This window comes from Diospyros lotus, chromosome 5, assembly GCF_014633365.1.
Source record: "Diospyros lotus cultivar Yz01 chromosome 5, ASM1463336v1, whole genome shotgun sequence".
Lineage (NCBI taxonomy): Eukaryota > Viridiplantae > Streptophyta > Magnoliopsida > Ericales > Ebenaceae > Diospyros > Diospyros lotus.
The window spans coordinates 3,991,103-4,014,740 of NC_068342.1; the positions used below are offsets into that span (position 1 = coordinate 3,991,103).

At 36.5% G+C, this 23,638-nt stretch overlaps 4 protein-coding genes across 12 annotated transcripts; 2 read left to right on the forward strand and 2 right to left on the reverse strand.

Moving 5' to 3' along the window:
* Positions 1-3,760: 3,760 nt before the first annotated feature.
* Positions 3,761-12,104, reverse strand: LOC127801160 (uncharacterized). Of its 8 annotated transcripts, XR_008022968.1 has the most exons (9): positions 11,768-12,098; positions 11,523-11,671; positions 11,121-11,227; positions 10,029-10,094; positions 8,951-9,033; positions 7,255-7,301; positions 5,625-5,703; positions 4,659-4,881; positions 3,768-4,232 (listed from the first exon to the last, which is right to left on the reverse strand). XR_008022968.1 is itself a non-coding variant. In XM_052336043.1 (8 exons), exons 1-8 carry the CDS (start codon positions 11,849-11,851, stop codon positions 4,230-4,232), a joined length of 618 nt encoding a protein of 205 aa, XP_052192003.1. In that variant the 5' UTR covers positions 11,852-12,102; the 3' UTR covers positions 3,762-4,229. The 8 variants fall into 8 exon arrangements, 7 of the variants coding, with proteins under 7 accessions (XP_052192005.1, XP_052192003.1, XP_052192004.1 ...); XM_052336043.1 differs by lacking the exon at positions 4,659-4,881 and having other exon boundaries at positions 3,762-4,232; positions 11,768-12,102; XM_052336038.1 differs by having other exon boundaries at positions 3,768-4,881.
* Positions 3,829-4,232, forward strand: LOC127801161 (uncharacterized). Its single transcript, XM_052336046.1, has one exon. The coding sequence runs from the start codon at positions 3,829-3,831 to the stop codon at positions 4,222-4,224; it is 396 nt and encodes a 131-aa protein (XP_052192006.1). The 3' UTR covers positions 4,225-4,232.
* A 118-nt stretch (positions 12,105-12,222) lies between the features above and the next one.
* Positions 12,223-15,343, forward strand: LOC127801159 (DNA damage-repair/toleration protein DRT102). 2 transcript variants are annotated; one of them, XM_052336036.1, is made up of 2 exons: positions 12,223-13,144; positions 15,082-15,343. In XM_052336036.1, the coding sequence occupies exon 1, from the start codon at positions 12,223-12,225 to the stop codon at positions 13,138-13,140; it is 918 nt and encodes a 305-aa protein (XP_052191996.1). In that variant the 3' UTR covers positions 13,141-13,144; positions 15,082-15,343. The 2 variants fall into 2 exon arrangements, with proteins under 2 accessions (XP_052191996.1, XP_052191997.1); XM_052336037.1 differs by having other exon boundaries at positions 15,155-15,343.
* A 178-nt stretch (positions 15,344-15,521) lies between these two features.
* Positions 15,522-23,638, reverse strand: LOC127801158 (zeta-carotene desaturase, chloroplastic/chromoplastic). The gene is made up of 14 exons (XM_052336035.1): positions 23,158-23,638; positions 22,141-22,265; positions 21,941-22,075; positions 20,798-20,870; positions 20,541-20,614; positions 19,152-19,256; positions 18,789-19,033; positions 18,594-18,681; positions 17,983-18,025; positions 17,741-17,897; positions 17,461-17,589; positions 16,991-17,063; positions 16,022-16,186; positions 15,522-15,918 (listed from the first exon to the last, which is right to left on the reverse strand). The coding sequence occupies exons 1-14, from the start codon at positions 23,321-23,323 to the stop codon at positions 15,754-15,756; spliced, it is 1,743 nt and encodes a 580-aa protein (XP_052191995.1). The 5' UTR covers positions 23,324-23,638; the 3' UTR covers positions 15,522-15,753.

The following is a 23,638-nucleotide window of genomic DNA, read 5'->3' on the forward strand; positions in this document are numbered from 1 at the left end:
CCCACTAACGGGTCGTTACAATGTCGATACTAAACGCAACATTATATGGTGTGTAACTTTCTAAGTTTACTACCCGCTATCAATCAGATAATTCTGGAACCCCTTTCGGTATCGATCAACCCCTTGACCCATCGTTGAAATTTCTCCAAATCCCAATGACGTTCTAAGAGTTCCTGAATAGCGTCTACCAATGGTTCAAGACAGCAGTGAAGTCTCACTTCAAGTGAACCTATTCTAGTTGACGATTACCATGTGCTATTATCTTTCCATTACCTAATGTTCCGACTGAGTAAGAGTTATGGAGTGACAAACTCAGTAACTATCCGTTAGACCTCATTAATGTGACTATATAACATCTCAGAAAACATATTTCCTGACTTTCAATCTGTTCTGTCCAAGAATTGTCCCATCACATTAATAGTATATCACATATGACGTTTACCCCATCAAATACTGACGAGGACAATGGATCTTATTCCTAACACCTATCTCCATATACCAACAATACGAAAACATATAGATAAACGTTTTCATGTTCTAATTGGATGGTTTGGTTCATTAGCAAATTTCGCATACTAATATATAAAACAATTGTGCCGATTCAATTTTAAGAATCAACACACCATTGCAACCTGATGATTCGACCATTATCTACCATGTCATGTGGTCAGTCATCGACATCACATTCAACTGATCGTTTCCCAACGACCACCTATAGATCTACTAGGGACATCTTATGTTATATGACGCGTGACACACCATCTTTCCATCAGTATCCCCATACTAAACTAGGTAATAACCTTTGTGCTAATCCATATTCAATTAATCGGAATTCATATCTAAAAAATCTAAGGAGTATAAATAATTTAAGAAGTTTTGTTATCAAATAATCTTGTCACACATTCTCAACACATTGAAAATAAGATTCTTATACAGAAAATCTAGAGACTTATTCATATAATTGATTGGAAAAAATATAAATGAAGAAAAATTTATATTTTATTGATTTATACAAAAATATAATTAATGCATTAAAATAAACTCACTAAATATCATCCAAATCTAGTATCAGGCACATAACACTAATAATTTCTTTGTATGACTTTCAATGATAAGGTAACTCACAAGTCTCATTGTAAGATAGAAATTTTATAATTTATAATGGATTTTCATTTAATTAAACTTTTATAAAGATATAAAAAGTTATTAAATGGAAATAAACTAGTTATAACCTAGAGATAGGTAACGAATATATTAGAAGATTTCACTATAACATGTTTAATTCAAATTTTTTTGAATAAAAATTCATAATTTGTACTAGATAGCTAGATTCATACACGTGTTTTAATTATTAAAATTTATTAATTTCTTTTGTTTAAGTTGTGTCTAAATTAATTTTTTTTATTTTAATTAATTAGTTTAATCAAATTATTAATATTTGATAAGTTTAACTTAAAATAGATAATTCCATAATTGCAGTAATTAAATAAGTTACTCCATGAGAGATCGGTACTTGGACTCATATCCATTATGTTACTTGATACGAACTAGTATACTTGCTAATTGTACGCAATCAGACTCTAACACATTTAATTTGAAAACAAATACAAAGGATTTTATATACACTAAGGGTGCGTTTGATTGGAGGGTGAAAAGTGGGGTAGAATTCCAATTCCATGAAATTTCAATTCTCACCCCACTCCCTAGGAATTTCAATTTCTTGATTTCAAGAAAAATCTGCATTTTTTTAATTAAGATAGAATTCGAATTCTATAGAAAAAAAAAAAAAACTGTTTGATAGAATTTTCTAGAATTTGAATGAAAAATAAATTACATCCTTATTTTCCATCCCTATCAAACGCTATATATCATTTGGCATTGATTATTTTTAATTTTTAAAAATAAAATATAATTTATTTTCAAATACCAAATATATACAATTTTTTATCATCAAAACATTTTGGAAAACAAAACAACAAATTTGATCCAGATGGAGGTCCCTGACTAAAATTTGATCACTCCTAATCAATGGCCTCAAATTTCAAGCAATTATTTTAATTTAAGGTTTTGATCGGATGTATTTGACACCGAAACTAATGTTGTCCCATGAATAAGATAATCCCTAAAAATAATGGGAGGAGATTAATATGAATTTGATGACCCAAAATCTAATGGACAAGATATTGGGCTCTCTCTTTAATACACAAACAATCCCAGTTTAATCCCTTTTATCATAAAAAATAAAAAACAACTTTACAAAATATAAAGTTACATGCAAAAAAAACATCTTGTCCTAAGCTCTGATGAAAATGATCGAAAATACGTTTCTAACGATCGAAGTTAGTTAGAGACAAAAATAATTTCATCTCTGATTAACAGATATATTCTTAATTCTTCTTATTCTCCTTACTAACCCACGTCTCGACTTAGCCATAATTTCGATTTTACTTTGACGTCAAAAATTCGAATATGAAAATCATCTCAAAACCTTTCATCGTCGTTCTCACTCTCACACCCTATGTCAGTTGTCATCATCGATTTCCAGCGATTGCTTAGTGCATGGTACTCATGCCACCGTCACTTCAAACCTCAGTTCTCTCTTCATTCTTATGCAATCATTTCACGCTATTTGTCGTCAACATTATTCTTTTTTGCCATTGATTGCTTGGTTCTCATACCATCATCAATTTGAGCTTTGATCTTTTCTCCATTTTCACGCTATCACTTCATGCCTTTTGCCATTGATGTCATTTCCTCACTTGATTGCTCAATGCTCAGTGCTCGTGTCGTCGTCGATTTAGTTGCTCTATAATTAGTGCTCGATTGCTTTCTCTTGTCATCATCAATTTGGTTGCTAAGTGCTCGACTCATTGTGATTCTTATATGTAAGATTGTAATCGTAAGTTTATATTTTTACTTCCAGTGTGATGTTGCTTTCATTGTTACTTATTATAAACTTATAATCTTTCATTATGGAAAGAATCTATATTTATTTTTAAATTGAATAGTTATTTTTTTTATAATTTTTTATATTAAAAATTATATTTATAAAAAATATCTATATTTTTTTATTTACAATTTATCTAGTATTTTTGTTTCTTATTTTTTTTTTAAAAATATTATTTTTCTATTTCTATTTCTAGTAAGAAATACTTTTCATTTTTATTTCCGGACAATCTAGATCCTTACAAACATCTTATACATTTAGCTTTGTTTAGTAAGATCAAGATTCTTCTTGATAAATAGACAACATTTTGGTAGCCAAGTGATGAATAGAGCATTATAACACCTAGATTAGATATTCATGATAAAAAATTAAAATAATTAAAGATATAAAATAATGTTAGAAGTCATAATTAATAACAATAACATCAGTTATGTAGCATCTCCTCATTGGAGGAGGTTAAAGAGACTATGTGTCATGTGTCATTGTTTACTCTACCTAACATCTTCTCCAATGAGAATGCGACATATCAAGTCTTAATATGTTAAAAATAAAAATAATAATTATGAAATATATATATATACGCACACACTGCGAGGAAAGAGAAACGTTAACGCTTCTGGCCAACCTGCATGGCCCAAAACCTCGAAACTAACGGGCCATCAACCAATTTCCCCTGAAAAGTAGCTGAAACCGCACCTATTTAATATTTATGCATAGAGATTCACCAAAACAGATTTATTAGAAAACCTAATCCGACCGATCGATTATGCGCCGGTAATCAACCAGACCAGACAATAAGCACCGGAATACTGACCTTCAATTAGCAGCCGGCGGCGGCGGCGGATGCGGATGCGTATTACAAGAAATTAGTCATAAAAATCATGAGTGTGGCGTGCTTGGAGGGCGCGACGGTGGTGGATTTCGTGGAGGACGGCGAGGTGTTCGAGAAATGCGTGGAGGAGCACTTCGCCAGGCTCGCCGACGGCAAGGGAGAGCTGTCGCGGCTGGATCTGGAGGAGCGTAGCGGCTCGCTGGGATCCGGCGAGTTCGAGTTGCAGTCCAAGGAGGAGATCCGCAAGCTGTACGATACTCTGTTCGACAAGTTCGACGCGAAGCAGAAGGGAGCCATCGATGGGGTCGAGTTCCGGTCGCTGATGAGGGAGATCATGCTGGCCAAGGCTCGCGGGATGGGCCACTCGCCGGTTCTCGTCATTCTCCAGCCGGATAGCTTACTCATGAAGGCGGTGCTGCACGGCTTGGCCTGCGAACACGCCTGATTTGATTACTGAAGAAGAAGAAAAGAACACGAAGAGATCGTCAATCGAATTAAAGTAAACCTCTCATTTCACTTCCCGTATAATTCTTGAGCTTCCCGTATCAGATGGACATTATTACTCCATTTTTCTTCAAAGGCTATACATGACATTAGAGGCCACAACCCAGAAAGCTAGTCATAACCTTTGCATCACGTTAATCAGTACAGAAGAGATCATATACCAATTGAAATTAAAGTTCAATCACGTACATGGTTGATTGGTAATGATTAGTATTGTGATTAAATGAATGATTAAAAGTCCCATTAAATAGTTATTCTTGTGTTTTCTCAAGAAACAATACAAATATACTATTGCTGGGCTTGCATAAATTTATGACATACAAAGCAGTCTAGAAGTCAATAAATAGAGAGTATGGTTGCTCGCCAACTACTTACAAAATAAATTGTATAATAGAGGATCTTCAAGAGTCTGCGCCAGACTTGAGACTGGGGTTGCCTTAACATTTAAACCAGCGGTTAATGCTTGCAGTTGGTAATGGTAAAAGTACGACCTCTTCTAAGAAGACATTTACAGGCAAAGACATTAAGAACTGGGTGTAAATATCTGGGCAATTGCTTCAATGGCAGATACGTCCCAACTCTCAGAATGCCTAATAATCTGTTGAATGTATATCAGCAACGACCCAAATGCAACATAAAATCACATTAAAAAGAAAAAAAAAAAAAAAAACAAACAAACTCATATTTTTGCCATTTTACTTTCACATTTTTTTTGTGTGACCACTCGAATTTTTTGTTGTTTTAATTACACTCTTGTACCTACATTTTCAAATCAATTTAACCTCTGTACTTTGATATTTTTTTCGTGTGGTTATTCAAACTTTTCATTATTTTGATTACACCCTGTATCTATATTTTCGAATCAATTTAATCCTTATACTTTATTTTGATTTCACCCTTATATCTCACTTTACTTTTTTATTTTACATATCAAAATATATGAATTAAATTGACTCGAAAATACAGGAACATAAGTGTAAGTTCACGTTGTCATAGAAAAAAAAATTAAAGTATAAGGGTTAAATTAACTTAAAAATACAAGTATAAAAATATAATTAAAACAACAAAAAAAATTTGGAGGGCTACATGAGAAAAACGTGAAAATACATGGACAAAAATATGGATTTAGCCAAAGAAAAAAGTGAACCCAGCGCGTGAAGCTCAAATTACTGGTTTGGGGAAGGTCTAGCCCTACCTTTGCTTAACAAAGAAGGCTGTATCCTAACTAGAACGTGTGACCTCCAGGTTACAATAAAGCAACTCTATAGCTGCGCCAAGTTTACCTTCTTAAGAAGAAGAAGAAGAAGAAGAAGAAGCAAAATAGGACGCTTTATATCTTACTTTGAATTTGTCATCTAAATCATAGACTGTACTCCCGTGAATTGAGATGAGTGGCCTCCATGGAAGTCTCAGATGGGTCCTGCAAGTTGAATTGGAAAAAGATGCACATTGAATGGGATATTTTTTCACGACTGATGACAAGCAAGCATACATTTAAAAGCAAGGTTAGTAGCTAACTGATTGCAACATATCGTTTTCTTTATCTTAGTGTTGGTAGGTGCAGGCAGTGTGCATGTGTTTGTTCGTCTGTCTTTTCTTCTTCTAAGTAACCCCACTTATAGATGATGCTTGCCAAAATATTCAAACTTTATTCTAAGAAATACATAGCATTTAACAGGTTTTCTACAATAGCACTCAGCAACAGTATTGTCAGTATCATCAGTACAAAACAAAAAGAGAGAAAAAAATCAACACACTTTAGTGAATTTACTTTTCACTTACAAAATGATTTTAGAAATCTTCTTACATCAAATAAATTAGAAAGTTTTCATATTTTGACATGGTAAAAAACACATGAAAATAATTATCTAGTGCTTGTCGCCAAAGCTAATGATCTACTAATCCTATTTATGTCCATAGCTACATTGGACTCTTGTGTTACTACAACAAATAGAGTATTGGATGACCAAAAAAAAAAAATCAAACTTACAACTTAGTGAAATCAATCATATGATTGGCACCAACCTGAAACCCAGTTTGTGTGTTGGATATTTTTCTGTGTAACGGTAGCCCATGCCAAGCTGACCAACCACGGCCCCCTTTACACCTCTAGATAGCATGGAGGAGGTGACAATGTTGGGGAGATGGTGTTAAGAATTGTGTTTGGCGTGAAGGCTGGTTGGAAGAGACAGAGAGTTGGGGAGGCAATAAAGGAGGTAGTGTGTGGTGGTACAAGAGAGAGAGGAAGGGATGGAGAAAGGGCAATTTGCTAGTTGAGCAAATCTGACATGACACAGGGTGGTAGGAAAGGATAGGGCAGGGGAGGAAGGATCAAGGACGAAGGAACAGAGGCGTGGTGGTGGAAGAGAAAGATAAACAAAGAGAGGTGACCATGAGGAGAAGGGGGTTGGTTGTGCAATAGGAAAGAGACAAAAAGACAAGGATATATCTGTGTGTTTTCAATAATGTTGGATTTTTTTTTATGGACTTCTTTTATTATTTTGTTACTTTTAATTGTTTTCTTTTACATTCTAATATTTAAACAAGAAGTTCATAAACAAAACAAATTTTGTAACAACGAAAAAACAAAAATAGCCATTTGATAATCTCAGTTAAATCAGTCAATTGACAAAACAAAGGTCAGTTTAATTTTAAAAACTGAGAAGTATCTTGTGTAATTTGGATAGTACCTTGGAGTGCCACGTGTAATTTACTCTACAAATACAAAGGTTTATGATTTTATGCTACCAAGCAAATTTTAAAAGGATGGACATCTATCAAGCTCTACAATGGGTTCATAGGAAATCAAATTGTGCAATGGAAATTTTGATTAGAAATTATATTATTTTCAAATAAAATAATATAATCTATTAAAAAGAAATATTTTAAAATAACAACTATCAAAATAACTTGTAAGTGAAAATTTGACCACATTGATCTTAAATGGAAAGCAGACACAAGACTATTGTACCTCAATTTCCAGGATGCCAATACAAAATTTCCTTCAGAACTGACACCCTGCATAGAATCACCTCAGTAGCCTTTACCAACATCTTAATAAATATGGTCACAGATAATACTAGGTATCATAAAATCAGATGATGCGTGCATCATAGACACATCCAGAGGAAGGGCAACAAGGGCACAAACTAAAAGAGCAATGCTTCATACACACTATAGGAGTGTAGGTCTCAGATGGAATGACCTCAAAAGTAACCTCTTTACACAGTTTTTCTTAACTTAATTATCTAAAGACAGCCTCGCAATGAAAAGGGGAATACAATGCTACATTTCTTTTTCAGATCCCCTTAGAAATGCTAAAGGGTAACTGTCCATTTCATACATTGTCCTCTGTTCTACCAAGCTTGGAATCAAACAATAGGCTGACTATGTTGCAGATCAAGACATTTGAGTTATAAAGGAAATTCAAACAGAGAAAGGAAGCAGTTGTTCATAGACTCAACACCAAGTTCCCATTTAAAGATATTAAAACATGATTTTGGGTACACTGACTTCAAAGAAAGCTGGTTGATGATTGCAATCATGATGATGATGGTGACAATGACAACAATAAAAGAATAGTGTTAGTGAGAATTAGAGCAAAAGTGAGTCAAAACCTGTTTGGTTATATAGGAGGTGATGAAACTAGCACTTGCATTGACTAATTCTTTTTTCTCAATCTTAATCAACATGAAAGAAGGCATCCCCTGTGCATGAAGCTCCCTGCTTTGTGAGGGTAGGTGATAATTTTCTATAGTGATGCAGAATGCATTTATTGCAGGTTTCAATGGTGATCTGGTCAGTGATGATAAGTTTGACATTCTCAACTAAATTTATTGTTTATCCTATGATAAAGGTAGTTCAGTTTGTTGTATGTTTTGACTTTTGATAATGAATCAATCCTGGAGCTTTTACCATCACACTGAACAAAGACTCCCCCAGAAGCCTCAACTAAAAAGGACCAACTATAGGACTGTTCTGATATCAACACAGATAATCTGTTTGTATTTCTGCAGAAGAATTAATAACGGTCTTCTATTTTACCGTATAGAAATATGCAGGAAGAGGCCAAAAATTTGGCAGTATAAGAATCCAGTATGTTTCTGTATCGATATATTTCACCATACACATCAGTTATCCCATTGACAAAAAAAACTCACTTGCTAGTATATTTGTACCATCACACCAAAACTGTCTAGTTTCATATGATTGCCTATAACTAAGTGAAACACCATCCAATATCATTTACTTGGGAAATAAGTTGATAGAATGATTATGAGAGTATAAAGCTCATTAACTCCTCATCACTATTATCATTATAATCTTCAAGAAGACATGGATTTCTTAATGGTGGTCCAACTCCAATCAAGTGAAGCAAAGCAAGGTAAGGCAGGAATAAAAGCAATGGAGAACAGGTAAATCATGATCAGTTCTCAACTTCCCGCCCCATTTTCCACTGTCAAAAGACTCAAAGGTTCCATTAGAACTAGGAGAGGCACTGAAAATTATTATTCTCCTTTTGACCAGACAACATAAAGGCTAAAGTAAATATTTATCAACCTCTAGGTCAGATTGTATCAGTGTAATACATAGCAGGCTGTTTATGAGTGCTAAAGGCAAATTGAAATTTTACAAAAAGTAATTAATAGAATTTTGAGAAAAACTACCTCCTCAATCTTTTGAAGTGATATGGACGGACAGTCAAAGAAAGGTACAAGCAATTTCAAGTTGCGTGAATATAATTCTGTACCTGCATGGCCAAGTAACAGTTATACATACTTAATTCTAATATTATGTTAGCATAAGAAGGTTCTCGAGATATGTGGTGTGTAGTGAACACCTAGTGAATCATGTGTTCTAGAAAAATTTTGGGCAAGAGTTCCAGAAAATTGTGAGAAGTCTGGTGCCTCAACGCATAGCTCCAAGGGGAGCTTGTGATACTAGTATGTTGAATAAGATAAATCTTGTGTTTCATAGAGGATTTTGTGTGGGCATTATTCCCAGAGAAGCCCATTTCCTTAACTTGGACACTTGGAGATTACAACTGAATTGGAGCAGTAGTGCCTTAAACAAGATCTTCAATGCAAGTCACTAAGTTTATACCCCAAAACATGGCATTACCAAGTCTCGAGACTGACTATGCAGCTGATCAAACATAGAAGCAAAAATCCCTCAGGATATGTTCTTCTTCATTTCTTATTTAATTTTCGTTTTTGTTTTTCTCATAGGAATAATAGAAGAGAGGGAGGGCCTTGGTAGCGATGGTAAGATTGCTCTTGTGACTGGAAGGTCACTAGTTTGAGTTGTGAAAACAGCCTATTTGCAAAAGCAATGGAAACTTTTTTTTAATATTTCACATGCGGTCTAAAAGAAACTTTTCTCATACACAATTAGTGGATAGCCTCAAAGGTGAAAAAAGGATGATAGAAGATATTGTTTCCAAATGTAATCAAGAAATGTTGAAACAAAATGTAAAACCATGGTGAATAGCATGAGAGATATCAAAATGAATAACTATAGGCTAAATCAAATCAACATTTTGCATCTCATACAATCAGAAGATCAAAGAAAGACTGCATAACATGCTGAAAATAAAGAGTCTCTGGTAATTTTGAGAATTTAAACAACAACTTAAAATTTTCACCGCATGATGTCAGTTTAGTGACAGGACAGACGTAGTGGAGTGGAAATAGATATCACCACATTTCCCTACTAATCTAATATAAGCAAAACTAAGCATCTTACCTCGAAATTGAATAGTTGGATCTTCAAACAAACAATCTTCAGAATAGATTGAACAAGTGAAAACACCTAAATTCAGTGATAATAGCATCAGTTCACATCAGCTTAGTAAAATATTTACCATATAAATCCACACCCCCCCTCCCCCCCAAAAAAAAACATTTGAGCAAGCACACATGAGAAGGCTCCCCTTTACAGTCTTGGCTGATATTGTTTAGAAATTATAATGTACTGGTTAATGTGTTAGCATTAATGTTCTCAATATGTCGCATAATCTATCAAAGAAAAAAAATGAATAAATGTAATCTAAAATATTTGCATTCATCTCAAAAGTAGGCATCCCAGATAGAAAACAAAACTTATAAAATTTGATATATTCTTCAATTACTTTCAGGTCTGTATTGTGGTCAAGGTAGTTAAAATCGGGATTTTAAATGGGATCCAAAAAAGGTTCATAAAATCGGATCGTAAAATCATAAGATTTTAGAGACAATTAAAAATACCCTTTAATTTTTATAAATATATGTTTATAATAATATAATTTTATAAAAAATAAATTAATATTGTTTAATAATCTGATTATTCCTTATTATAACTCAAAAGATGATGCTTCTAAAATATAACTCAAAACTAACATGTTGGTATAGACAATTTAGAGGCAAAATATAGCTTAAAATTCTTTAGAGGATGATTCCAATATTCTTCATTAGATTTAAGTTGTAATTTATACTTGAAACATAAAATCGTTTAAGAGTCTCTGAAGCATAAAATCGTAAAATTGTACACCTAAAATCGGGATTTTATAAGATTTTACCCTAAATAAAATTTTACATGGGATTTAAATCGTTTGGGGGTCTTCAAAGTGTAAAATCGTAAAATCGTACGAGTAAAATCGAGATTTTAACAACAATAATTGTGGTTATAAAATTTGATATATCCTTCAATTAAAATTGTTGCATACTCAACTTATTATGTTTAAACTCAAATATCTTCACACTAGTAGTTAGTTATGGCTGTTTACGTAATCCACGCACAACTTGCTTTCTGCCAATGATTAAATTTGTTATATGCTGTCCATCCTATAAAAGAGGGTACCTGTAACAAAATATGCATTCTTGTAATCTGACTCGAGGATCATCACAACATCATCAATGCTTGAGACTGAAGCTTCATTTCTCAGCTCATTATTTACTGTGCTCAATCTGCCAACATCCAAACAAATAGGTTAGTACATAAGAAGAGACTTTTTAACAAGTTTAGTGTATTTTTCATGAATGCAGCGAAGGACGTCCACAATGGCCCAACAAGAACATTTCTTCTGGAATGTACTTGTCTGAAATAGTTGCTTGTACAAATTGGGATGTATTATAAATCAGTAGTAGTCTGAGCCACCCAAAGATCAAAGAAGCGATACCTAATTTTAATTGGTAATTGTTGCAGCCCAATGATTTCAGTGACAGCAATTAACTGATAATATCTATCTACATGCGCGATTACCGGTCCTTCCCGGAGGAGGAGAAGAATCTGAGGAGCTCAGTGACGGCGCTGACTGCGATTTTCAAAAGCGGCGTTGCTCCTTTCTCACTGTTAATGGATGGATGGGGCTTGAAATTGGAGCAGCATCGGAATCTATGAACTCTCTGTCTCTGCAATTCAGATACGCTTCCGAGGAAGCGGTGAGTAGCGTAGCGTATACAATAATAATTCAAATACACAACAGATAGATAGATAGATAGATATACATATACCGCGATGCTAACTGAAACTGTTTGTGATTCTGAATGATAAGGGTTCGCATAGCAACCACAAATTGAAATTGCCGCCATTTGCCCCCCTCCTCTGTCTCTTCGTCTTCGTCTTCTCCTATGCTACAGAAGCAAACCAATCATAATATGCGTGTGGCCCTCAGCCTTTTTAATATGATGACTTTTCGAGACGAAGAAGAAGAAAGAATTTCCCGGAATTCGAAACTAAAAATGGAATTTATTAAAAAGAAAGTGTTAAAAAAAAGAGTGTCTCTGAAATTACTAAGAATTTTATAGCTCAAAGTGACACAACCTGTTAGTTGATAGGGCCATGTGTAATTTTCCCAAACTGTAAATAATCGAGCACAAAAGCATGCTGCCGCTCCGTCATCCTCCTCGTCTCCAAGCCCCAGCACTACCGTCACTGTCGACACTCTCCTCGCCGCCGCTCCATGGCAGAAGTTCCCGACCGCCGCCTCAAAATCGTAGCAGCCGCTGACTCCTTCGGCTGCCACCTGAAGGACACCGTTGTCGCTCACCTCCGCTCCCGCAACATCGAGGTCGAGGACCTCGGCACCCTCCCCTACTACTCCGTCGGCGAACAAATCGGCCGCCGCGTCAGCTCCTCCGCCAGCAGCGCTGGATCATCCTCCGAAACCCGAGGCCTCGTCGCCTGTGGCACTGGGGTTGGGGTCTCGATCTTCGCCAACAAGTTCCCTGGCGTGTACGCCGCCACCTGCCTGAACCTTAGCGAAGCGCAGAACGCCCGCTCCATCAATAACTCCAACGTTCTCGCGCTCTCCGGCATGTCCACTTCCCCAACCAGCGCCATCGAAATCCTCGACACTTGGCTCGAGACTCCCTTCAAATCTCCATGCCCGGCCTCCGACTCCAAACCCTGGGCTCCCGAAATCGACGACTTTCTGGAGAATTCGATTCCCGAAATGGCGAAAATTGGATCGGATTCGAACGTCTCAGACAACTGCGTGATTTGTTGTCTGAGCAAGGACCGGGAGTTCAGTCCGATTGAGGTGATGCCCGGGGGATCGATGAAGATACTGAGAGAGACGCCGACGTCGGCGATCGTGAGGTTCAAGGCGGGGAGCGTTGAGCCGGGGCACCACCACACGTTCGGGCACGACCTGGTGGTGCTGAAGGGGAGGAAGACTGTGTGGAACTTGACGAAGCAGGAGAAGCACGATCTGGGTCCGGGGGATTTCTTGTTCACGCCGGCGGGGGACATCCACCGAGTGAAATATTTTGAGGACACAGAGTTTTTCATCAAGTGGGATGGGCACTGGGATCTCCTCTTGGACGAGGACCTTGAGGCTGCCAAAGCAGCATCTGAAGCAGCTGCACTTTCTCCATGAACAGGTATGTTTGATTTGTTTCAGTGATTGTAGCATTGGGTTTATTCAGTTGCTATGGTCTATGATACATAGTTGGTAATAAGATTAGAGTGGCTACCATTGTAGATAAGATACATAAAACACAATTAAAATGGACTGGTCGTGTGACTGAGAGAAACAAATGAATAGAAGCTTAGACGAATGAAACAAATATTTTGCAAAAGAGGTAGAGGAAGGCCAATAAGAATTTAGTGGCACACTTAGATATGAAATAAGTTGTTTAGGCAATAGATAGAATTGACTAACAATCTAGAATATATGGCCTACGATACATGACATTGTATGCTTATTACTGTTGGTGTTGGTGTGCTTTCTTGAATACTTGAAGGGGCGTGTGATGGCAAGTAGGAAGGAGCATGGCAAGTTTTATATTGTATATCATCATTTTTGGTAATATTAGAATGCATATTTTGCTCCATGATCTGACCTAACATGGTTAATTGGGCTGTCTTCTTATAACTTGTTCTTAACTGGAGAAAGCTGACTTCCAGTCATTTTGTGTTAGTGTGAGTGGGCAAGCACTTCATTTTCAATTTAGGGTGATGTGTGTCTGTGGACTATGGAATAAGAGACTGCCCCGCTGAACTATGAAAACAAATTAATATGCTGTCTTATTAAACAAGCCATGGAGGGAGGGAACCATTCCCTACGATTGAAAAATCACATCCTGTGTACAATTACCTAATGGTGCTTCTTTTTCTTTTTTATTTTCCCAGAAGGAGCTATTCCCCTGGTTCTCAGAATATAGAAAAGGAAAGCTCAAACTTCTAACATAACGAAGTTTGAACAAGTCAAAGATCCAAACTAATCAAAGGTTAATAGGACAAGGAATTAGTAAGACTCTATTGACAATGTTCATACCATGGAAATCTATATGGAATAGCTTTAAGCCTTCTGTCGAGGAAGTTTTTTTAAATAAAAAATCATCAACTTTAAGAGCCGTCATCGCTGCTGGAAAGTAAAAGAGATTGATAACTTAACACCACCCCCCGCCCCCCCCCCCCCCCCCCCCCCCCCCCCCAAAAAAAAGGAGATTAATTAAGATTGACAGCCTTTGATTTTGTGAATTCACTTCTGAATGTTACTTAAGAAGACAGGACTAGATATCTACAGGATGCATGGCCCTATAAACTTGCTTGTATGTAATATAAAAGGCCTCAGAGGTTAATCTCTAGGAAAAAGTGACTATACTGATGTCCTCCATGCCAATTCACTAATTTTGGTGGCAGGGAAAGAATGGGAGGTACAAGGCTAAACTGTTTATGTGGGCACCATTTGTGATAATCCAAGATCTTACTTCTTTCTTGCCCTGCCATCTGCAGACACTATTAATTTAGCTGTTACCCTCTTTCGTGATGTAAATTCAATCTGTGTAGAAAATACTGTAAAAATTTCGTGTTTTGAGGAAAAAAACATACGAAATATCATCTTCATTCCATCTTTTTTTTTTCTAGGAAATTTTTATTCAAAATATTGTAATGATAATGTATGTGAACTTAGAAGTCACCTAAAGAAAAAGGGAGATGGCCTGTATTTTCTCCTAATTCCTTTTACAGAAATCTTTTAGTGACACAATTAATGCGAATGCAATTATCTATTTAGTAAATGTTCAATTTGACTTATGATAAAAGTTACAGTAAGATTTGCTAATTGGCTTCTGATTTCCACACTACTAGGTATTTTTAATTTTGATTTTATTTGTTTGGCATGTATATTATAGCAAACTAGGTAAAACCTCCCAAAAGAAGAAAAAAAGAAAAAGAAATAATATGAACATAATAGTTTTTAGCCCATGTGATTAGGATGTATGCTGGTTCCTTCCTTATTCCTTACCATAAGGTTTAAGTGTTTGCCATTTAATTTTGAACTTTCTTCTATAATTTGTTTAACTCGTTTGAGCAGAAGTAGCTACTTGCCATAATGTGCCCATGCCAACTCAAATAAATTGCTACCTCTCGTCTTGTCGGTCTCACAGCGACATATGCCATTATCATTTCCTGAATCTGATCGAGCCTGAAAGTCGGCATGTGAATATTGTACTTATGATGCTTATATGAATGTTTAGAGCGGGCGGGGCAAGATTTATCGGTGTGTATTTTAACATTTTGTATTAAAATCTTGAGTTGGGGAAGATTCTGAATGTTGACGTGAGATAAGATCACCATACCGATGTGAAGAAATTGCATTGTGTTGCATGTTTACAGTGATCTGGTCAAAGCTGAAGACTGAAGGCTTATGGCTAATTGTAGTAGTATGTGTGAAACCAGCAGAAGCTAGACAACATCCAAACATAGTTTCACTCTCATTCACCCTTTTCTCCTTTCTTCTCCAGCAAGGGAAAATCAAAAAGAAGCTTGCTTGCTCATTCCTCATTCAATATTTGCAGTAATTGCATGACAAAGGCAAAAGCTAGCCACTAAAATTGTACAAATAATATCTTATTGGAACTAAATAACATACATATATGATGAAACATGCCCATAAAAATATTCCCATAAGAGGCTGGCGTTTGTATCATCCACTGAAAGCAGATCGCCAAATTGAAGCTATTCCGAACAAATGGATGGGCATCCATCATACAAGACTCATTTGATCTGTGGCAACAGCAGCAGCAAGTTGTCCGGATTCAGTGGCCGCAATTTTCTTTCTTAATGCCACCAATGCCTCTCCAGCATCACAAATGTAGGCTGAGGCTTGTCTGCCAGAAAGAGTGGCTCCTTCCATGCTGTCTATGTAATCCTGAAGGGAGGAAACACCACGTCTAAGACAGGAAGGGAAGGGAATGAACATTGTTTCTCACGCATGAATAGTCAGAGAGGTGTGGGTCGTAAGCAAACATCACCTGCTTCGTATATGAGCCAGCGAGGAAGAAGTTCTTCACGGGTGTCTTCTGATCAGGTCTAAATGGATCTTTCCCGGGTCCCTCCCGGTATAAAGATTGCCCGATCTTAACTACAGATGACCAAGTTACTTCTAGACCTTGGGAAGATGGAAACAGAGCCAAAACCTGATATTGTCCGTACCAAATTGAACCAAGAATCTGACTTAGATAGTTGTGCAAGCTAAAGATTGTTTTCACTGTGAATTTCAAGTTTCAACAAGTCATCCTCAACTAATACAGCGATGCCTTTAATCAGACAAACATTGCCAAATATTAAATTCCAGAAACATTAAAAACGAAGCTAGTCTCCACTCTGGAGAGGTACCTAAATTGGGATGAAGATCATTTGAACATGCATATGGCATTTGGTCTCTGACAGGAAACATGAATGAATGGTAAAGCTCATTAAATAAGCATATGGCCTCACAGGTTGCACTCACACTACCAGATTGTCCCCCAAAGAAGTGTATGTCAAACCAGTTCAGTCAATTCTAACGTACGGGTACTATGGTCTTTTAATGGCGGGTTTTGGCTAGCCAGACCCAGATTTAGGTCAGGTATTGGCCAACCGGATTTTGGCCAGAGGGTGATGGGTGATACGAGTTTTGGCCAGAGGGTTGGAGTGGCTGGAGAATAAAATAGTAAAATAATAATCTATGTGGAAATATGTTGATTGAGCAATGAAGGGTAGATTAAGAAAATAGAGTATAGGTTAGATTTTGACCGAGACAACTTCCATTCGTCTGATGATCTTCTAACTGTAAGGGTTTAGTTATCATAAAAGTTATGAATTAAAGGAGCTAAATGGCTAAATGCCAAGTTACAAAACCAAGGGATAACAGCCGTGATTTTGCAGACACTAAAGGTTACCCAAACAAGTAAATAGCAAACAAAAGAGCAAAGTTCAAAAAGGTGTCAGATGACACTTGCCTGTTTCTCAACTCTTTTTATGATTTCATCATTTGGCAGTGGCATGTAGGGATCACCAGGTGTAAGCACGCATCTACAAGCAGAAAACGAAAAGAAACTGATTTCAGTAAGAATATGAAAAGCAGGCACAATAAAGTTAGTTGTGGGAAGATACTGTTCATTTTAGATAATATGCATGATGCAAGGCTGTTATCTTAACTCCAGGCAATAGCTTGTTACGATTTAATTAGCATAATCACAATCAGAATCTTCATGGAGGGAGCCTGGTTGTATGGAACCAATTACATAAAATCTGATAAATTGGATTCAGACCAGAAAGCAACTTATTGAAAAAGCAAATGACACCATCATTAAAACAAGGAAAGGCTGAAAATGCATTTGCATTATCTTTGTCTACAAAATAATGCAAACAACAACAAAGAATAGACAGTTAAGATATTACAAGATATAAATGAGATAATTTTCCTTACTGGAGCAATGAACCTTGTCCCTCAAGGTAGTAATTTTCTGGGGATGCGAGTGCAAGGTCTGCAAAGCAAGAGAAATCTGCATCTGGTGTATAAAGGAGATTATCCAGCCCAGCAGCTTGCCTCAGTTGCCTACAAGTCAGAAAGTTGAAGATTTAATTTGAAGGACAAGCACAACTAATAATTCATAGCCAAGATAAGTGCAAGAAATTATATCTGGATTTCTGACTCTGGTATCGTAGTCAACATTCACCGCTAGATAAGTTCAGTACAAGAGGATCACCTTGACCGTTCTAAATCCTGTAACTCGGTGACCCAACCATTGTATCTAAGTTGCACAGTCACCACGGGCACTCCAACTAGTTTATAAATATTGTCAAAGAATTCCCAGTCCCTCCACTTGGATGGAACTAATCTTTTAATTCCAGGGACGTCACACGCTGACATTGAATGGAATAGTTCAGCATATTCAAGTTATACGCCAAAATAATTAAACAAGAGATGATGGAAGAACCAACCACAAACCTGCAACATAAGCATCAGCTTGCACAACTTTCTTTTGAGTAGCCTGCAAATAAGTAGAAAAATGTTTGTTAAAATGAATCTTTCAAATAGATGACACAGTTTCTGAGGGCATATGCCCAAAGGTCAAAATGTCAAATGCAAAATATCATATCAGCATTCACACATTTTTTAACCTTTTCCAGTTACATTCCTAAAATATATTTTAGCTCCAAGCACAAAGTTGTAGGAAGTTAAGAAGCATTTTGCCATTTTAGCAACGACTAAAGAATTGTACATAACTTCCCAAAAGCAAAATACATCCAACTATGTTTTCCTTTCATTTAATAATAACAAACTTCAGAAAGTTTATTTCATTGAACAATTACTCTTGACGCCAAATTTTACCGTTGTAACAACATCAAAATGTGGAAGATCTCTCAATGAATTTCACACAAGTTAGGGAGGTTAGTGGAGATTATGGTCTAACTGAGAGTCATACAGCATGTGACAGTGATTTAACCAGGTGACTTGGACAGCCTAGATGTAATCACAGCAGTAACAATAAGCTTGAACTGGCAAAACTGCTTAGAAAATTTATGGATTTTACAGCATCAAAATGAGAAGCATCTAACCTTTGACATGGCAATTCCTGTCACATATGTATCTCCCTCAGTAGATCTGTCATAGAGTATCTCTCTACATCCCCACCTGAGATGGAATCTGTTATAGCAAAGAATTTTTTAGGTAGGATTTAACAATTCTGTGGAAGGCAAACAGTACTCTGAACATTACGCGACTGTGATCACAATATGTTTTCTTAGTCAAACCTTCCCCCTTTGTCTGTGATATACTTTCTGATAGGACCACTTAGATAAACATCAGGAGAACCTTTAAGCATGCGTAATAATGAAGCCTCTGTTTTAGTGGCAAACAACGCAAATATAGTAAGCATACAACGGGCACTGATATTATCACAGTCAATAAACCCAAGAGCATAAGCAACAGGATCCCACATTCTCTGGATACTTGCTCGTGTACCACCTTTGGACAAGAACCAATCAGAGAAGCTTATCTGCATAACAAATTGATTTTATGAAATTCGTTGTACAGTGAAGAAGAATTATATCTTCTCCACATGAAAACAGAAGTAGTTGCAACCAAATGCAGTAAAAGGAAAACATCTTTCTTACACTATCTAGATCCCGTATGTCCTTCATTGCTCCATTTGGGTCAACAAGAGCCCGTACTACCGGACTTAAGGCAAGGGCCACAGCATTTCTTGCTTTATCATAAGTCTGCATTTGAACAACATGAAGTTGAAGATCATTAAACGGAGACAAACTAAGACACAAGATTTAAAATAATTCAGATTATTCAAGAGAAGTTTTTTCCTCTTTGCTTATCATTCCCAAGCATAAAACTAAGATCAAGTATTAGGTTGCAACAGAACTGGCAAAATATGGAGAGCAGGTAGTGTTGTTTTTTCATTTTTTTTTTCCAGGCTAATTATCCTTGGTTTCATGGTTAAGGGTTAGTGGAGATGCGTGCAGCTCATGACCAAAGTTCATAAATATTGGAACAAATTCAATTTAGCTCCCTCCTTCCCTCCTATCAGGTAGATTTGCATATTTCAAACTTTTCAAGTGTCTATAAGTATTCCTTGAAGAAAACATTGCCAGTTCTCTTTCAGGGTTGCAAAGAAGACAGAAAACCAGACTAGGGGACGATCGATTCTATGGTCAAATTATTGAAAATTAAAGGCATTGGCTTGATGTTAAACAAAAGGCCATATAGTAGGAAAATTCATTGAAACTATGGGCAGATAAAGCTTAAACCTGAACTGCTCTAGTGAAGAATCAAAGACTGAGAAATAGAAGAGAATTGGGACAGAAACTAGACATGCACAGCATGACCATTTGGAAATTTCTGTAGAAAATTGTTCTTCGTTGCATTTAAGGAATTACTAGTTATTTTGACAACTAGGTAATCCTAAATCTGGATTCTTACTAAAAAAACTCAAAGGCACATGCCACAAAGACCATATAAACCTAAATAATCTACTAAAAACCCTCGGTAAAACTAAAAGAAGGTACATCCATGTGCCAATTTGGACATTAATTCTTAACCTCTACATTTTGTTGTGAAAAAATACAGCTAACAGCTCCTTGGTAAAAACTAAAGATACAATTTGCTAGCATTATTCATAATACATGCTGCAGACAGCTCTTCCAGGCTATTTTTCAACATCTGAGCTGCAAAAATCTACTGAATCTTAAAATATTCAAAACATGAACATACAACATATATACATAATTGAGTAGGCGGTCTTATTAAATATGGAAAAATGATATAATAAGACCTATGATGACTCAAAGCTGATGTAACAAGCCCAATTTAACATTCTCTAATGCAAATTAAAATTTTGTTAAACTTTTTGTGACCTGCATGAAACACATGATTTGTCCAATACAGAAAAAGTACTAACTAAGGATCACTATTTTTGCAGAAATGGTTCAAATCGAATGAGTAGAAAAACAAGCAAAATTCAGTTTAATGGGGAACCATATGCCATATATTACCTTCAGCTGATTTGTAGTTAAAAAAGCACGAATTCCATGTAACGGTGCTCCAATTGGAAACCTAAAATCAAGTTCTGCACCAAGATATTAAGTCATATGTGCAATGATAAATAGAAAATAATAATAATAATGCAACTGATATACAATACAAGCATGGCTAGGCTAAAATAGAAGTTTCCAAATCACTTTAGAATGAAAACAAGCATGCACTTAAAAGCATGTAATTTTTATTTTAATATATAAGCATCACGTCATACCACCAATTTCACCCCCTTTATTTACAAATGTGTGAGTATGATCCTTCACAAGCAAATTTTTATCAGCGCCAACCTAGGTTGAAGAAGAGATCCAAGAAAACAATCAGAGACCAAAGTCCAAAGAAAATTACACAACCAAACTTTTCAAAGTTATAGTGAATTTGCAGAAAGCACAGATTTTTTCCCCTTTTAACACAAATCAGTCTGATAAAAATGCAGCCATAATTCTGAATTAGAAAATCAACAACAATTAAAAAAAAAAATTACCACTTCAAGTTATTAGAATGCAGTTCATTTTAGTGGCATTTTCTGTTCACTCATTCTGTGAGACCTTTAGGGAGAGGGGTAGTGCTACTTCCAGTTGAAAGCCCTTCGATAATAAAGCACTACCTAACCTTGCCTTCCTTGTATGGACTGATTCTCTTAATTCTATATTCACCTATGACAATCTCGTGAGGAGGAATTAGTTTGTGATGGCTTGGTAATTTATGTGTAAAATGAGTGATGAGTCCATTGATCACCTGCCTCCTGATTGCACAATGGTTAGGGTGATTTGGAAACTCAATTTCCCTACCGTCAGTGTTCAGTGGGTCACTGCAACTTCAATGATGGTTTTTCTTTTATCTAGGAGTAAGGGGACCCTGGATCACATGTTGACTAGAGTTTGGTCGACTGTTCCTCAGGGTGTAATGTGGTACTTGTAGTGGGAGAGGAATAGTAGGCCATTCAAGAGTATTGGCATTTTTTTTACTCTTCTAAAAGGAGCCATTCTCATCTCTCTCTGCGTGTGTAAAGGGGGGATTTTCTTTTTACATTTGCTTTCTTTGTTCAGTTTCAGATGATTGCATGTGCCAGTAGACTTATGCACTCATTTGGTTGTTTAATACTTATTTTATTTTTATTTTTTCTTTTTTATGGCAAGGGTGAGCCTTGGTAGTAATGATAAGGTTGCTCTTTTGTGACTAAAAGGTCACAAGTTCAAGTTGTGGAAATAGCCTCTTTGCGAAACAAAGGTAAGGGAGCAGACAGAAAATGACTCTCCCAACCTTACTTTACTTACTAAATAGTTATGAGAACACAAATTTAACATTAAAATCTAAACCACCACAAAATAACATGTTAAAACAAGCAAGTGGTATTCACCTTTTTCATCAACCGGAAAAGATTATTATAGCAACCAAAGAAAACATGAAGTCCCATTTCAATGTGGTTTCCACGTCTATCCACAAAAGAGCCAACTTTTCCACCAATGAAAGATCTCGACTCATATATATCCACCTGAAAAGCCAAGCATGCATTTAAGCATAGGTAGAACTGGTAAGAATGGAAAGGAAGAGCCAAACCTCATGGCCTTGATCCAGTAGCTCCACTGCAGTAGACATGCCAGCAAGCCCAGCTCCAATAATAGCCACTTTAAGTTTTGGTCCTCGATAATGTTCAGGTTCAGGTGGAAACAACCCTTTCGGAGCTGAAAGGTAGAAATCCATCTTAGTGACCCAAATATAGCCCCTCAAACTACTCGCAGCTAAACCAAATTTACAAGGATGTTAAAAGTTAAGAAATCAGATTTGTTGAACAAATATTCCCTCTATAATGGAAAATGAGGGGCTATCTTTGTCATATTTTTGTGGATGATTCCCTACAGCAGCTCCCATAAGGTAATATATTTAATACAAAATAAATAACAAACAATCAATCATCAAATATCTTGAGGACAAAACTTAAAAATAAGATATAATTAGTGTTCTTGTGTTTATTGTTGCGACTATTCTTTAGCATCCACATCCAGTTCCTACTTTTTGTTCACATGCTCAAAACTATTTGATATTTCCGTCTGCCCTGAGAAAACAAAGAATTGTACCCAACTGTGCCCTAGTATAGTCAATATCTTAGTATGCCTTTTCCTCACCAAAATTGCGGGAAATAAGAGCAAAAGTTAATAAAATTCACTCTTACATTGCGCATGTTTGGGTTTGTCAACCCTCTCATTTCATTAAATGAAATACTCCTTTTGGATCATTAGTCAACCTTTATCTTATCTTATCCAGGATTTCCATAAAAATATACATAGGTGGTAGGGAATGTACGCATGCAAAAGAAATGGAAAACACTCTTTCTTTCTCTCACATACACACATCGATATTCCGAAAAAATAATCAAATTGATTTGAAATTCCGTCAAATCAACTCATAGTAAATTTAGACTTCACTAAAATTCCGCTGCCCTAAAAATCAGATTCCAAAAATGCAAGGACAGGATCCCCAGCAGTCACAAAGATCGCCAAAATTGACGGCGTATATACAACGCAAACACCTGACACAATTGTACGCGAATAAGAATAAACAGGAGTAAGTAAGTACCATTAACGCTCATATCAGAGACATTATCTTCCAAAGAGCAACGCACACTAAGCCTCTGAGACCTGAATTGCGCTCCCGGACGGCGACTCGAGAGCCAATACCCCGCTCCCTCGGCCCGGGCAGCGGCAGCCGAAGTTGCGGGGAAACAGAGAGAAGAAGAGGCCATCGGGCAGGCCAAAGAAAGAGAAAAACGAAAAGAACGGAAGTTTTCAAGCCTTGATAAGAAGGAATTGATAGGAGAAGTGGCGTGAAGCTGTGGACCAGAGAGAGAATGTTCGGAGAAAGAAACCACGAAGCTGAGAAAGAAGAAGAAGAAGAAGAAAGAAGAGAGAATCTGGAGGAGAGAAGATGCTGAGTTATAGGGATTTGTCAGGGCATGAAAGGCGGTTGAGTGGGAGTGGGGGAGGGATTATGGATGCCATGTGTTGTTGTCTTGTAGCAGCACCAGCCGCAGCAATGGTGGGATTATTGGTTGATTGAA